At 47.9% G+C, this 12557-nt stretch overlaps 1 protein-coding gene across 7 annotated transcripts in view; it reads right to left on the bottom strand.

Annotated features, from left to right (window-relative positions):
• Window positions 1-12557, bottom strand: part of ppargc1a (peroxisome proliferator-activated receptor gamma, coactivator 1 alpha) — a 197220-nt gene that overhangs the window by 24235 nt on the left and 160428 nt on the right. For 4 of the 7 annotated variants that reach the window (XM_061763367.1, XM_061763369.1, XM_061763371.1 and 1 more), the window contains one exon: window positions 7365-7544. In XM_061763367.1, coding sequence (XP_061619351.1) covers window positions 7365-7544 — 180 coding nt within the window. Of the gene's footprint in view, window positions 1-7364; window positions 7545-9300; window positions 9571-12557 lie in introns of those variants that run through there. The other 3 variants (XM_061763370.1, XM_061763373.1, XM_061763374.1) reach the window with 1 other exon arrangement.

Genomic DNA, 12557 nt, shown 5'->3' with positions numbered 1-12557 from the left:
CCTCCTCTCAGTTCAACATAGCTCCTCGGCACCAAGATTGTGACCAGATGGTGTCAAACCTTTTTTTTTTTGTTTGTTTTTTTTAAGTGCGTCTCAGCAAATTTGCGAATGCCGAATCGCGAATATATGCGGGGGTTCGCTGTTTTTAACAGAGGACACCACCTTCACGCTTACACAGCTGCACGCTGTGTGTGTGCGTATATGAGACCTTCAGGGCCTCGCCAAGCACATCGATAGTGTTTTGTCGCAGTTACGGCGTCCTCGGAAGGACGCCAATGTGCTGTATCAAACAAAATTGTGCACATCGTTGTCACAATCCGCATCGCGGTACGCACAGGAAGGCAGGTGCTGCATGTGTGTGCGTGCGTGTTGGCAAGATCGCAGATGTATGGTAATTGAAATGGCAGAATCTTTTGGGAGGAAATGCAGTCAATTTGACGCGGCGGCGAAAGAAGGTCACCGTATTCAATTTGTGCTGAATGGCGGTGTGACAGGGAAACACCTGAAAGCACACGATCTTATCAAGGCCTCACAGGCGCCGCCACTTACCCACTGGCTAAAAGCTATTTGCTGATTACCAAATAAACGCATTATCTTTTACCTTGACTTTTGTGTGTGTGTGTGTGTATGTGTGTGCGAGCGCCTGGAAGCAGGTAGAGGCGGAGTCTCTTATCCCGGTCGTGACTTTGCAAGCGCGCTATCTCCGCTGTCTCCAACCACCCCGCCCGCCCGCCCGCCCGCACTAGCACCCCGCCCCACGATTGTCGTGTACTTTCATGTGCCATATGGGCTCGTCAAAGAGAGAGGACTTCACAAGGCTTTGGCGTCGTCTTTAAGTAAGGAGAACAAAGCTGGTACAAGGTTCATCTTTGTCGAACATCAATGCCAAACATATGGACGCTATCATTCCGGGTTGTGTTTGATGGGGCTCTTCCACGCCAAACTCATCCAACCACACATTAACCCTCCCCCAGTAGGTTTGTTGCGTTGGTCAACTTGACCTGCTGCAAAAAAAGCTACTTCACAAGAATCAGAAGATGTTTTATCCTATTTTTTTCCCTCCATTTTAAACAGAAAGTCTAATAGATCACACTTGGGAGGTTCCAAAACTTGTGTCCAGGTGTAGACTTGCCCTTTTCAATGGTTATGTTTCAAATGTGAGCCAAATGCACAGCGATCGAATGTCGTTGACCACCGGATGATTTTCAATCCCTTCCAGATCCGCCTCGTACAACGCAGCCAGCAGCCAAGTCTGGCTCTGGCTTTTCCATAATACTTACTTCAAACGCTCCCAAGCATTTAAAGCCCTCGAACTATCTGAGGTTTTTTGCAAATACATACACATGCAAAGCAACAAATGCAACAAACCAGCCAACGGTTTACATATCTGGCCCGTTTCAGTTCGTAATGGAAGCTTAGTCTACGTCAACAACATGACAATGGTTGGACACAAGGTAAGTCAATAAACATCCTGATGGGCGATTTCCCACCTTGATTGAATCAAAGCAAATATTGTATGTTTAAGTGTCACAGGCGTTATCATTCCAAAATGTAATGGGAGAATCTCGGGAGTAGGAAAGCATGCAAAAGCATTCCATGTATCCAGACCAGTGTTAAATAACACAAGGCGTGTTATCGCGTGGCATCATGGCAACATGTTGCTGTGTGTGTGTGTGTGTGTGTGTGTGTGTGTGAGTGAGTGAGTGAGTGAGAGACTGGGTGCGGGTTGGATTATTGGCTTAGTGTTTTGGCCAGGTTAACGTGAAACAGCCCTGAAAGGCTCTTAGCCGAGATTACCCCATTGGCTAAAAATAGCCGTCAGCGCCTGATGCACGCCGGCTCCAAAAGACCACTATCAGATGCGCGCGTGCTACGTTTCAATTACACACCTGTAGACACTGGTGGCAGTGACAGGGATCAGCTGGGCAGGCTCACCAAACCGTGCTGCAATCAGCAGCAGCAGGAGCAGCATCTTCCCATTGGGACTGAGGGATGGGTGTGGAGGAGAGATAGTGCAAGACCAAAAGGATACTCCCTTCCCTTGCTCTTTTTCCCCAAACATTCCCGGAAGGGACTTATTGTTTGGGATCCCACCGCCTTCCCCCTGTCTACCGCTTCCTCTTTCCAGAAGAAACAAATCCTCCGCCTCGGGAGCCAAAGGAGGCGGGGAGTTTTGCGGCGGCGGAATGACGCCCGAGCGTGCGTCTGCTCGGCCGATCGCTTCGAGCCCCGACGTGATAACAGCCGAGATGAGGAAGGGGCGGTGCATTCTGGTGACTATGGTAATTCGTACACCCCTTTTGCTGAAGCGCTGAACCGGTGTGGGCGGTGTATTCTCAAATGTCAGCATAAATTTGCAAAATCAAAGGGCTCAGCAGGGTACAAGCAGGAACAATAAGAGTCTGCGCCGTATGTGTGTGTTTCTGCTCACAAGTGTGTGAGCTAATCTATTGCTGATTTTTCAAACCTGATCAATCCAATCCTTGTTCACCTGAAACCTCAGGAGCTGCAATTATGTTGCAGAGTCAGTTTGACAAGGGCAAGTTCCAAAAGTGGCAAAAACGATCTGAATAAACATTGTTTGATTACATTTATTAAGCCAAGCAGTACTATTTTTTCAAAATTGTATTCCATTCACTTGAAAAGGTGTCCGTTTGAACGGGTCATGTTTAAATATCCAAAAGGGGCAGAAAACAAAACAAATCTGAAACATCTTAAACCAAGCAAAAGAGTTGCATACCTTAAAATGACTTTTGATTATTATATTTGTATGGAATTCTTTTGTCTTGAAAATGGGTCAATTGGACCTGCAACATAACAGAAGGCTTGGAGGGAGATTTGGGCCCAAAGGAGCTACGCAAAGGCCGTCAGGCCGCATGAGCGACAGAGCTCGGCGACGCGTGATCGCATGCTTGCAGAATGTCCATGCACACTATCTTCGTAAGGCTCTAAAGCCTTGGCATTTGATTTTACTAGCTGCAAAGCCCACAACCTTTTACTTGCAATCCTTGGGCTTTGATTCAGGTTGGCACCAGCCCAAACCTTCTCCTTCTCTACCCATCTGTCCTCATGTCGTTCTGGCCCATTGTGGACAAATATGCCGGGACACTTGACGATGACACGAAGAGGCGGGGGCACCGACCACCAAGCAACAAAAATCCTGTGCGACTCACTCAAAAAATTGCACGTGAAATATTTTTGCTGTAACAGAAGTGTAGATCAACAGAATTGCTCGGATTCTCGTGTTCCTGTTCATTAGTTACTCGTTTCTGTCACAGTTCATAGGGTTCAATCAGAGCTGCCCCGTAGGCCAATGAAAACAGGAGTGGAAAGGATCAGAAGGACTTTTTGCCATTTCCAGAACTTACATAATCAAACATACGCTGGGTCAAATTGACCCAAGAACATTATTGCTGCTCCTGAGAAACTAATGTAACAGGACTTTCAGGTGTAATAGAATCACTACTCTGTATGGAATATAAATCCATACCATGTAGTGCACACTGCTGTCAGAATTTCCCCCCCATGGACAGCTCAGCTGTGGTATGTCTTATGTTCTTCCACACCAAACTCATCCAGCAATGCTTTTGTGGCGATCGCTTGGGGCACTGGACCCAGACATAACTAATCATCCTCAATCCATTCATTGATTGAGTGGTATCTGAGACCTATCCAGATACTGCCCCCCCCCCCCGCATTGACTGCCACCCATGTAATCCTAGCAGGGCTCTGGCCAGTTCAAAAGACATGAGGTCAACACATCCATGCTGTTATCTTTGGCAGTACATCAGGAAATTATTGGAGCTAGCGCCCCCTTAACAACTGCGGCCCGAAATAGAGCGCAGACGTTCCCAGTCAGCCTGGTTTGAAGAGGTGACGAACACAAGCGGAGAAAGTCTTGGTTGGGTGTGTAGATGGGGGAACGAGGGGGGCGTGACTTATCATATTGCACCTTTCGCATCAGGAACAGTGGGGAATGGAGCAAAAGGCCAGCCAGGGGACACATCGTGATCCTACGTTGCTGCCCCGCATACAGTTCAAACACACTCAGAGCATGTAGTCAACTAGTTCCGCGGCCACGCAAACGCGCCGGTCTGAAATGAGTCATCAACTCTTGGCCAGTCCGACACCAGAATATTTCTGCAATCTGAAATAAACCTTTTCAGGGTACTTCTGGATGGTAGAACGTCAGCGACTACCGCTGACCTGAACTGAAACGATGACAAAAACTTGTGATAGAGGTTGCATTGCCAGACATTCCCCAAGGAGGTTGTAGTTTAGTTTTTTTTTGGTTTTGATTTTCGAAGATTACACCAGCGGAACCTGTGGGTGAGGAGGATAAACTAAGTGGATGTCTTAAATAGTTGTAGAGAGAAAATCGCAAGACGTAGAAGCCATTTCTAAAGGTACGAACCGGGAACCAAACCATCATCTGGTTCAAGCAAGGCATTAGCAAAACATAACGGCTAGCCTGCTACAGCACGCTAGCCATTTTAGCATCAAAAGAGCACGTCTATGCCATAATTCCGAGCAACAGAAAAGTCAGTTCATTTGCCAGTCCCTCAATAATCACGTTAACCACGTGTGAAATTCAACCACGTCTATATTGAATAAACTTTCAAGACTGCAGTCTGTCTCCCTTGAAAGCAATTTCCCTTGCGCATCATCTTCTGTTCTCCTGGCACTTCACACTTTCAAACAACGAGTAGAGAAGAAGGCCAAAATCCTCATTCAACCCATTTCCGCCGTATTGTCAATGGCTCTGCCTTGGTGAGATGACGTAATTGTTTGTTTACTAGCACCCGGAAGGATGTGTGACGTCATGGCGAAAAGGTCTATTGGAACGCCTTCAAAAGCGGCGGCCCCAACCTGAAAGTGGTTCCAAGATGACAATCAGGATTTTATTATGATGATGCTCCAGCAGGCTAATTAGGAAATACATCAGCAGCCCCCCCCCCCCCTGCCCTTCAAGCACTCCCCCGGCACTCTAATCCATGCCAAGAGGCAAACTTTCCCCTGTCAGATTAAAAGGGATTAGCCGGGTCCTGCAACATGAAGAACTGGCCACTTCATATGGTGACTTCAAAGTTTCCGAAGATGGGAGGGGCAGCAGGGGTTACAAACTATACCCCCTCGCACCCCTTACCCATGCTTCTTCACAGCTTAGATTTGCAGAGCTTGCACTCAGCGTGACACAATAGCTGCCGGCGTGCGCGGCAAGGGCTCCAAAACATCGGCACGAGTGTACAATATTTATGCGGAACACGTGCGCCCAAATCGCAGGGACACGTGCGCAGGCCAGATGTTTCACCATAAAAGGGGGATACAGTGTAAATGCCCATTTCTGTACCATCACGGCACGCATTTGGACTCCATGGGAGCTGGATACGTCGGAACCCAAAAGGCATAGGTACAACACTTAAAAGTTAGATGCTAGTAAAGGTCTTGACAAACCACTGGACACTGCAGATACATCCATCCATCCATTTTCTGAGCCGCTTCTCTAACCAGTCGAGCACCGTGCCGCACTGTAGATGCATTAAGGGACTATTTTTATACCTCAAGACAAAATTGATATTAGTATCTCCAACTACTAGAGGGTTAGGGTTAACATACCCCCACTAACCTAACTATTAGAGGGTTAGGTTAAGGGTTTCCATCCATCCATTTTCTGAGTCGCTTCTCCTCACTAGGGTCGCGGGCGTGCTGGAGCCTATCCCAGCTGTCATCGGGCAGGAGGCGGGGTACACCCTGAACTGGTTGCCAGCCAATCGCAGGGCACATAGAAACAAACAACCATTCGCACTCACAGTCATGCCTACGGGCAATTTAGAGTCTCCAATGAATGCATGTTTTTGGGATGTGGGAGGAAACCGGAGTGCCCGGAGAAAACCCACGCAGGCACGGGAGAACATGCAAACTCCACACAGGCGGGGCCGGGGATTGAACCCGGGTCCTCAGAACTGTGAGGCTGACGCTCTAACCAGTCGGCCACCGTGCCGCCTCTTTTTCAATTAGGATAACATTAAATTATTGAGAAATACCGCCAAGACGTTAAATGTGGTAATTATTGTTTTTAAATGGACTTCTGAATGATTTTGTGTCAGGGGTGTCAAACTGAGTTTTGTCGAAGGCCACACTGCAGTTATAGTTTCACTTAAAGGGCCGTTATGACTGAGAAACCATATAAATTTGTAACTGCCTCATCATATAATTAGATACATTATACAAAACAAAATTAATGGATAACTAATTTTGAAATCCAAAGTCAAACAAAAGATTGTTCAACTATTGTTCAATTTATTGTAAAAAGTGGTTTGGTAATTAAAAAAAAAATGCTTGCATTCTCTCAACATTATTAAAAGCGAGGACAATTTGCAGTTTTGGAACAGATTTTCACAAGAAACATTAAGTAGAAGCACATGATTTGCTTTCGCGGGCCACATAAAATGATGTGGCGACCCGTATTTGGCCCCCCCGGCCTTGAGTTTGACACCCCATACCCCATAGTGGTGTATGTTAATGACACTTGACAAAAAAATATATGCTATTTTTTTTGTATGTATCCAAATCTAAAACTGGGTCAGTTTGACTCGCAACGTGACAGCAGGTTTAAAAGCTATTAAGCGTAGCTGGACTTCCATTGTTGTTTAAAGTGACACTTGTTGGTATTTTTAACCATCCTCTGCAAGCCATATCGCTCTGCTTGGGAGCAGACAGTCACGCCAGCCACCACTTAGACTCCATTTGTGTGAGTGTGTGTGTCTGTGTGTAGAGGTGAGGCACACATGAAGGCACTGAAACAGTTCTTGGCGCTGGTCGGCGAACTTGAACATGGAAAGAATTTCTCCTGTTATCAAGTGTTGCCCGCCGGACCACCGAGCGCACGCACGGCAGCTGAAAACGTGAGCATGCGACGCCATTTTCCCGCCCTCTGGGCGGCCAATCCCGGCCCGCGCCTGTCTATCTCCGGCACTGATAAGGGCTCCTAATGAAGACTGTGAAGACGGACGGCTTTATAGCCCGGACTTGATCATCGACCTCGTTGGACGCCTCACTGGGCGACAACAGAAAAATGGAACACCGGAAGGGTGATAGGGGGGAAGATTAAAGTTTTACAAGCCTTTTGAAAAGCCTCTCTTTACGACATGTCCAGAGTTTGCTTTCAGATGTGAGCCGCATTAGTAAGTCCAAGCTGAAATAAACACTTTTGATAAGGAGGCCCACCACTGTCAGGCCCCAAATAAGGGGACAAAGGTCCCCGGCTGGGCTTATCAAGCTTCACGTTATCTCCCGTGCCAGCGCTGGTTTTTCAGCACCCAACATCATTCTCACAAAAAGAAAAAGAAAAAGATGCTGCCTACCTCGAAAAGATTGGACACCTCGTTGCCATACTGCGCGGAGATGATCTCCGATTGGTCGCTGTACCACTTGAGGCCGCCCAGGAAGCCGTCGGCGTCGAGGTCGCTGACGTCTAGCTCGGAGAGGTCAAGTTCGGGAAGGTCTGGGCAGAGGGGCTGGTCTTCGCCAACCAAGGCAGCACACTGTAAAGGGGGCAGGGGGGCGGGGCACCAATAAGGACGATCAATGCCACATGTACAGAGCAGACGCGTCGCGTGGGTTGTCGTAGGATCCCCCGGCCCGCAAACTGAGATTGGCGCTCACGCCGGCTGACATTTTATGTAATGTGGACGACTTGTCGTGGGACTTTACGGAGCAGCTGCCTGGACCCCCACCGCTCAACTGTAACAGGACGGAGGGCCGGGGAGTGGGGGGGGGGGGCGGTGTGGTGTGTTGGGGGCAGCGATGGGGTCGAACGAGGCTCTGGGTGTTGTGAAAACAAACAGAAAGCGAGAGAGAGAGAGAGAGAGAGAGAGAGAGAGAGCGAGAGAGCCAAAGAGCAAGATGGGAAGGGGTTGGGCTAATTTGCATGCCTCAGCTGATTTTTTCTTTTTTTTGCAGGGTCAATGTGAATGGAACTGCAGGAGGGCTCCTATGATGCACCTCTGCTAAGGATGGGCAACCCACATATGCCATTGCTACATTTGTTGTTGTTGTTAACTTTACAGCGAAATACTGGCGCAAACTTCGGGCCGCCCAAGTCGGGAAAGGTGGAGGTGTTTTGGCCTCTCCTGAGCCGGAGGGACGTGAAGTTCGGCTGAGGGTGAAAATAAAAGAAATCAATACATAAAATCAAGCTAGGAGACGCGTTACTTGTGCCGAGGAGGAAAAGCGAGGAGCACCGCCAAGACACCGGTGTCGCAGTTCATCTGTCCACCCCAACCCGAATACACAATGACTTCAAGACTTGTGACGAGACAGCTGGGTTGTGTTGCACACGCAAAGGAGGGTGGGGAGGGGCGGGGGTGCTTGTGCCTGTGAGGTGATCCAGTCTGACAAGGCACGGCAGCCAAAGACTGCAAACCAGAGGCTCGTCGTTTACAGGCTGCCCAATTATCTGATGGACTTCCCGGGTGCAAAGTGGCCGAACTAGCGCCTATACGCAGACAGGCAATCGGTGATTTACGCGCATTTCGGAGCTGAGCGGAGGGGCATTGCAAAGGAGCTCCCGGTGCAAATATTTATTGCGTGTGCGCATTTTTTTTTGGCGGGGGGTGGGGGGGGGGCAAAATCACGGAAGCACTGCGGCGAACTCGCCACAACCAAAGGAAACAATCCGCAGAGCCTCACTGCGCAGCACGGTGGAGATCGTGAAAGTGCCGGCAGGTGCAAGGAAACAAAAATAGAATTGTGCACTGATGTGCTCATTTGGCTGATTTAAGATCGAATGCCAAATAGTGGTGGTGGTCCCCCCCACCCCCACCCATTTTCGCGTGCGCAAACTTTGCTCCCTTGCAAAATAACACGCACGGACGCTGATCACCAAGGGACTCCGTGCGTAAAGCCTGGGAATTTTTTTTTTTTTTTTTTTTTTTTTTTTTTTAAACACACACACACAAATTTTGACGCCGAGAAAAGCCTCTCCGGTACCGGAACGCACCACGGCAGCGATACATCCGCTAGAATGAGTGAAAGGGGTCCCCTTTTTGTGGGAAAACTACACCAGGAACCGAGGTGGAAAAGGGGGAGAAAAAAAAACACATTCCGCTTGTTTAACAGTTGCCATATAGTCCCGCGTTGTTGCATCCTCGACTGGGTCCAGATTACGCGTTACGCATCGGGAAGAGAGGACTCAGCAGCCACTAAAAGCTCCGTCGGTCCAGGAAATAACATAGCAGCACTCCACAAGGAAACAACGATTCATTTTTTTTTTTTTTTTTTTTTTTTGCATGGGCTCACCTCTAATTCTCTCCACACCGAGTCCTGGTTACACCTGTCCCACGCCATCCAGCCACCGAATGACGGCTCCGTAAAAAAATAAACCCCCCAAAATAATTGTTAAAAAAAAAAAAGCGTCGGGAAAGGGGCTGAAATGCAACACAAAAAAAGGGGGGAGAAGAAATCAAGTAAAAAAAGAAATCCACGCACGCTTCCCACTCGCTGGCACACAGGCAACTGCTGCCCCTCGCCGAGAATGAACCGAGGGCACCTGTCTTACAACTGCTTTCCATCACATGACAAAGCTATTAAAAGTAGGCAGGGGAGTGACTCCGCGTCCACGCTACTCACCAGTGACGCGCGCGGCGGAGGCGTGGTCTGCCTGCACACGTAGTAAAAAAAATAAAAAAAAAATAAAATTTAGTCAAATAAAAAGCCTGTGTCCGTGCACTGTGTCCGTGCTCTACCCAGAGCCATACAAACAATCATCCAGCTTCTTTTCTCCTGCTTCACTTTCAACATTTCCAACCATCCCTACTGGCTCGAGTCCACAAATACATCCAAACGCATAAGGCTGTATAACAACAAGTCGATTCGAGCATTAACTGCAGAGAGCAAAAAAGTCTCCGCAGAGGCCAGCCCAAGCAGAAATTAAGGCGAAACTACCAAATGAACATTTAATAACTTCTTCTTTTCCTTTGGGCTTGTCCCTTTAGGGGTCGCCACAGCGCGTCATCCTTTTCCATGTGAGCCTGTCTCCTGCATCCTCCTCTCGAACACCAACTGCCCTCATGTCTTCCCTCACGACATCCATCAACCTTCTCTTTGGTCTTCCTCTTGCCTGGCAGCTCCATCCTCATCATCCTTCTACCAATATACTCACTATTTCTTCACTTCACTTCCTGACCACGCTCACCATTGCTCTGGACGGTTGACCCCAAGTATTTAAAGTCCTCCACCCTTGCTCTCTTCTCCCTGTAGCCTCACTCTCCCCCCCCCCCCCCCCCCCCCCCACCCCTCTCATTCATGTACATATATTCTGTCTTACTTCGGCTAATCTTCATTCCTCTGCTTTCCAGTGCATGCCTCCATCTTTCTAACTGTTCCTCCACTTGCTCCCTGCTTTCACTGCAGATCACAATGTCATCTGCAAACATCATGGTCCACGGGGATTCCAGTCTCACCTCATCTGTCAGCCTATCCATCAGCACTGCAAACAGGAAGGGGCTCAGGGCTGATCCCTGATGCAGTCCCACCTCCACCTTAAATTCGTCTGTCACACCTACAGCACACCTCACCGCTGTTTTGCTGCCCTCGTACATGTCCTGTATTATTCTAACATACTTCTCTGCCACTTCAGACTTCCGCACGCAGTACCACAGTTCTCTCTGGGTACTCTGTCATAGGCTTTCTCTAGATCCACAAAGACACAATGTAGCTCCTTCTGACCTTCTCTGTACTTTTCCATCAACATCTTCAAGGCAAATAATGTATCTGTGGTACTCTTTCTTGGCATGAAACCATACTGTGTTTGGCCTTTGCCACGTCAACCTTTGCCCTACTTCGCATCTCAATGTATTCCTTTCGCCTCTCCTCGGTCCTCTCAGTGTCCCACTTCTTCTTAGATGACCTTTTTCCTTGTACAATTTCCTGTACTGTGAGGTTCCACCCCCAAGTCTCCTTCTCTCCTTTCCTGCCAGAAGATACACCAAGTACTCTCCTGCCTGCCTCTCTGATCACCTTGGCTGCAGTGGTCCAGTCTTCTGGAAGCTCCTCCTGTCCACCGAGAGCCTGTCTCACCTCTTCCCGAAAAGCTGCACAACACTCGTCCTGTCTCAGCTTCCACCACATGGCTCTCTGCTCTGCCTTTGTCTTCCTAATCTTCCTCCCCACCACCAGAGTCATCTTACACACCACCATCCTATGCTGTCTAACCACACTCTCCCCTACCACTACAAGTTACAGTTGGTAACCTCCTTCAGATTACATAAGTCTGCACAAGATGTAATCCACCTGCGTGCTTCTACCTCCGCTCTTGCAGGTCACCCTATGTTCGTGCCTCTTCTGGAAAAAAGTGTTCACTCCAGCCATTTGCATTCTTGTTGCAAAGTCAACCACCATCTGTCCCTCCAAGTTCCTTTCCTGGATGCCATACTTACCCATCACTTCTTCATCACCCCTATTTCCTTCACCAACATGTCCATTACAATCTGCACCAATCACGACTCTCTCTCTGTCTGGGATACTCAGAACTACTTCGTCTAGCTCCTTCCAGAATTTCTCTTTCACCTCTAGGTCACATCCTACCTGTGGGGCATAGCCACTAATCACATTATACATAACACCCTCAATTTCAAGTTTCAGCCTCATCACTCGATCTGATACTCTTTTCACCTCCAAGACATTCTTAGCCAACTCTACTTTTAAAATAAACACAACTCAATTTCTCTTCCCATCTACACCATGGGAAAATAATTTAAACCCTGCCCCTAAACTTCTAGCCTTACTGCCTTTCCACCTGATCTCCTGGACACACAATATATCAACCTTTCTCCTAATCATCATGTCAACCAACTCCTGAGATTTTCCCGTCATAGTCCCTAGGCTCTGTGCTTTCCTCTTCTCTTTCTGCCAAAGAACCCGCTTTCCACCTCTTCTTCTTCTTCAACTTCGACCCACAGTAGCTGAATTTCCACAGACACCCTGCAGGTTGACGGCGCCGGTGGCGGACGTTGTTAACCCAGGCCACGACCGATCCGGTATGGAATTTTTTTGGATGAACGCTGATATTTGTTTGGCAAAGTTTTAAGCCAGGATGCCCTTCCTGACGCAACCCTCTGCATTTATCCGGACTTGGGACCGGCCTACAGTTTGCACTGGCTTGTGCCCCCCATAGGGCTGCATTTGAACATTTAATAACAAATAGATAAAAGATTTTCCGACACTTACGGAACGCATCACGAAATATTGCCTTTGTAGTTTTTGCGTAATTCGGCTCACTAACAAAACAATGGAAATAAATATAGAAAATTCAGAAATTGGTTTAATAGTTTTTATGGCTCACAAAAACACAAAATAAACATTCCGCATCGTAACAAAAAAAAATTCACGGTCGTGGAAATTAACACAACTGTTAAATCCTGTTAGCTAAACCTACATCAAATGTCGCAGAAATTGGCTTGATACGTTGGTGTAATCCTGCTAGCTAACAAATAAGAAAAACATTCCTTATCACGTCCAAAGTGTTATTGTTTCCTCATTCACCCATGTGCAATACA

This window comes from Phyllopteryx taeniolatus, chromosome 23 (assembly GCF_024500385.1).
Source record: "Phyllopteryx taeniolatus isolate TA_2022b chromosome 23, UOR_Ptae_1.2, whole genome shotgun sequence".
In the NCBI taxonomy this organism is placed as follows: Eukaryota; Metazoa; Chordata; class Actinopteri; order Syngnathiformes; family Syngnathidae; genus Phyllopteryx; species Phyllopteryx taeniolatus.
The sequence above is the reverse complement of the archived record's forward strand: the minus strand, read 5'-3'. Positions and strand labels throughout refer to the sequence as shown.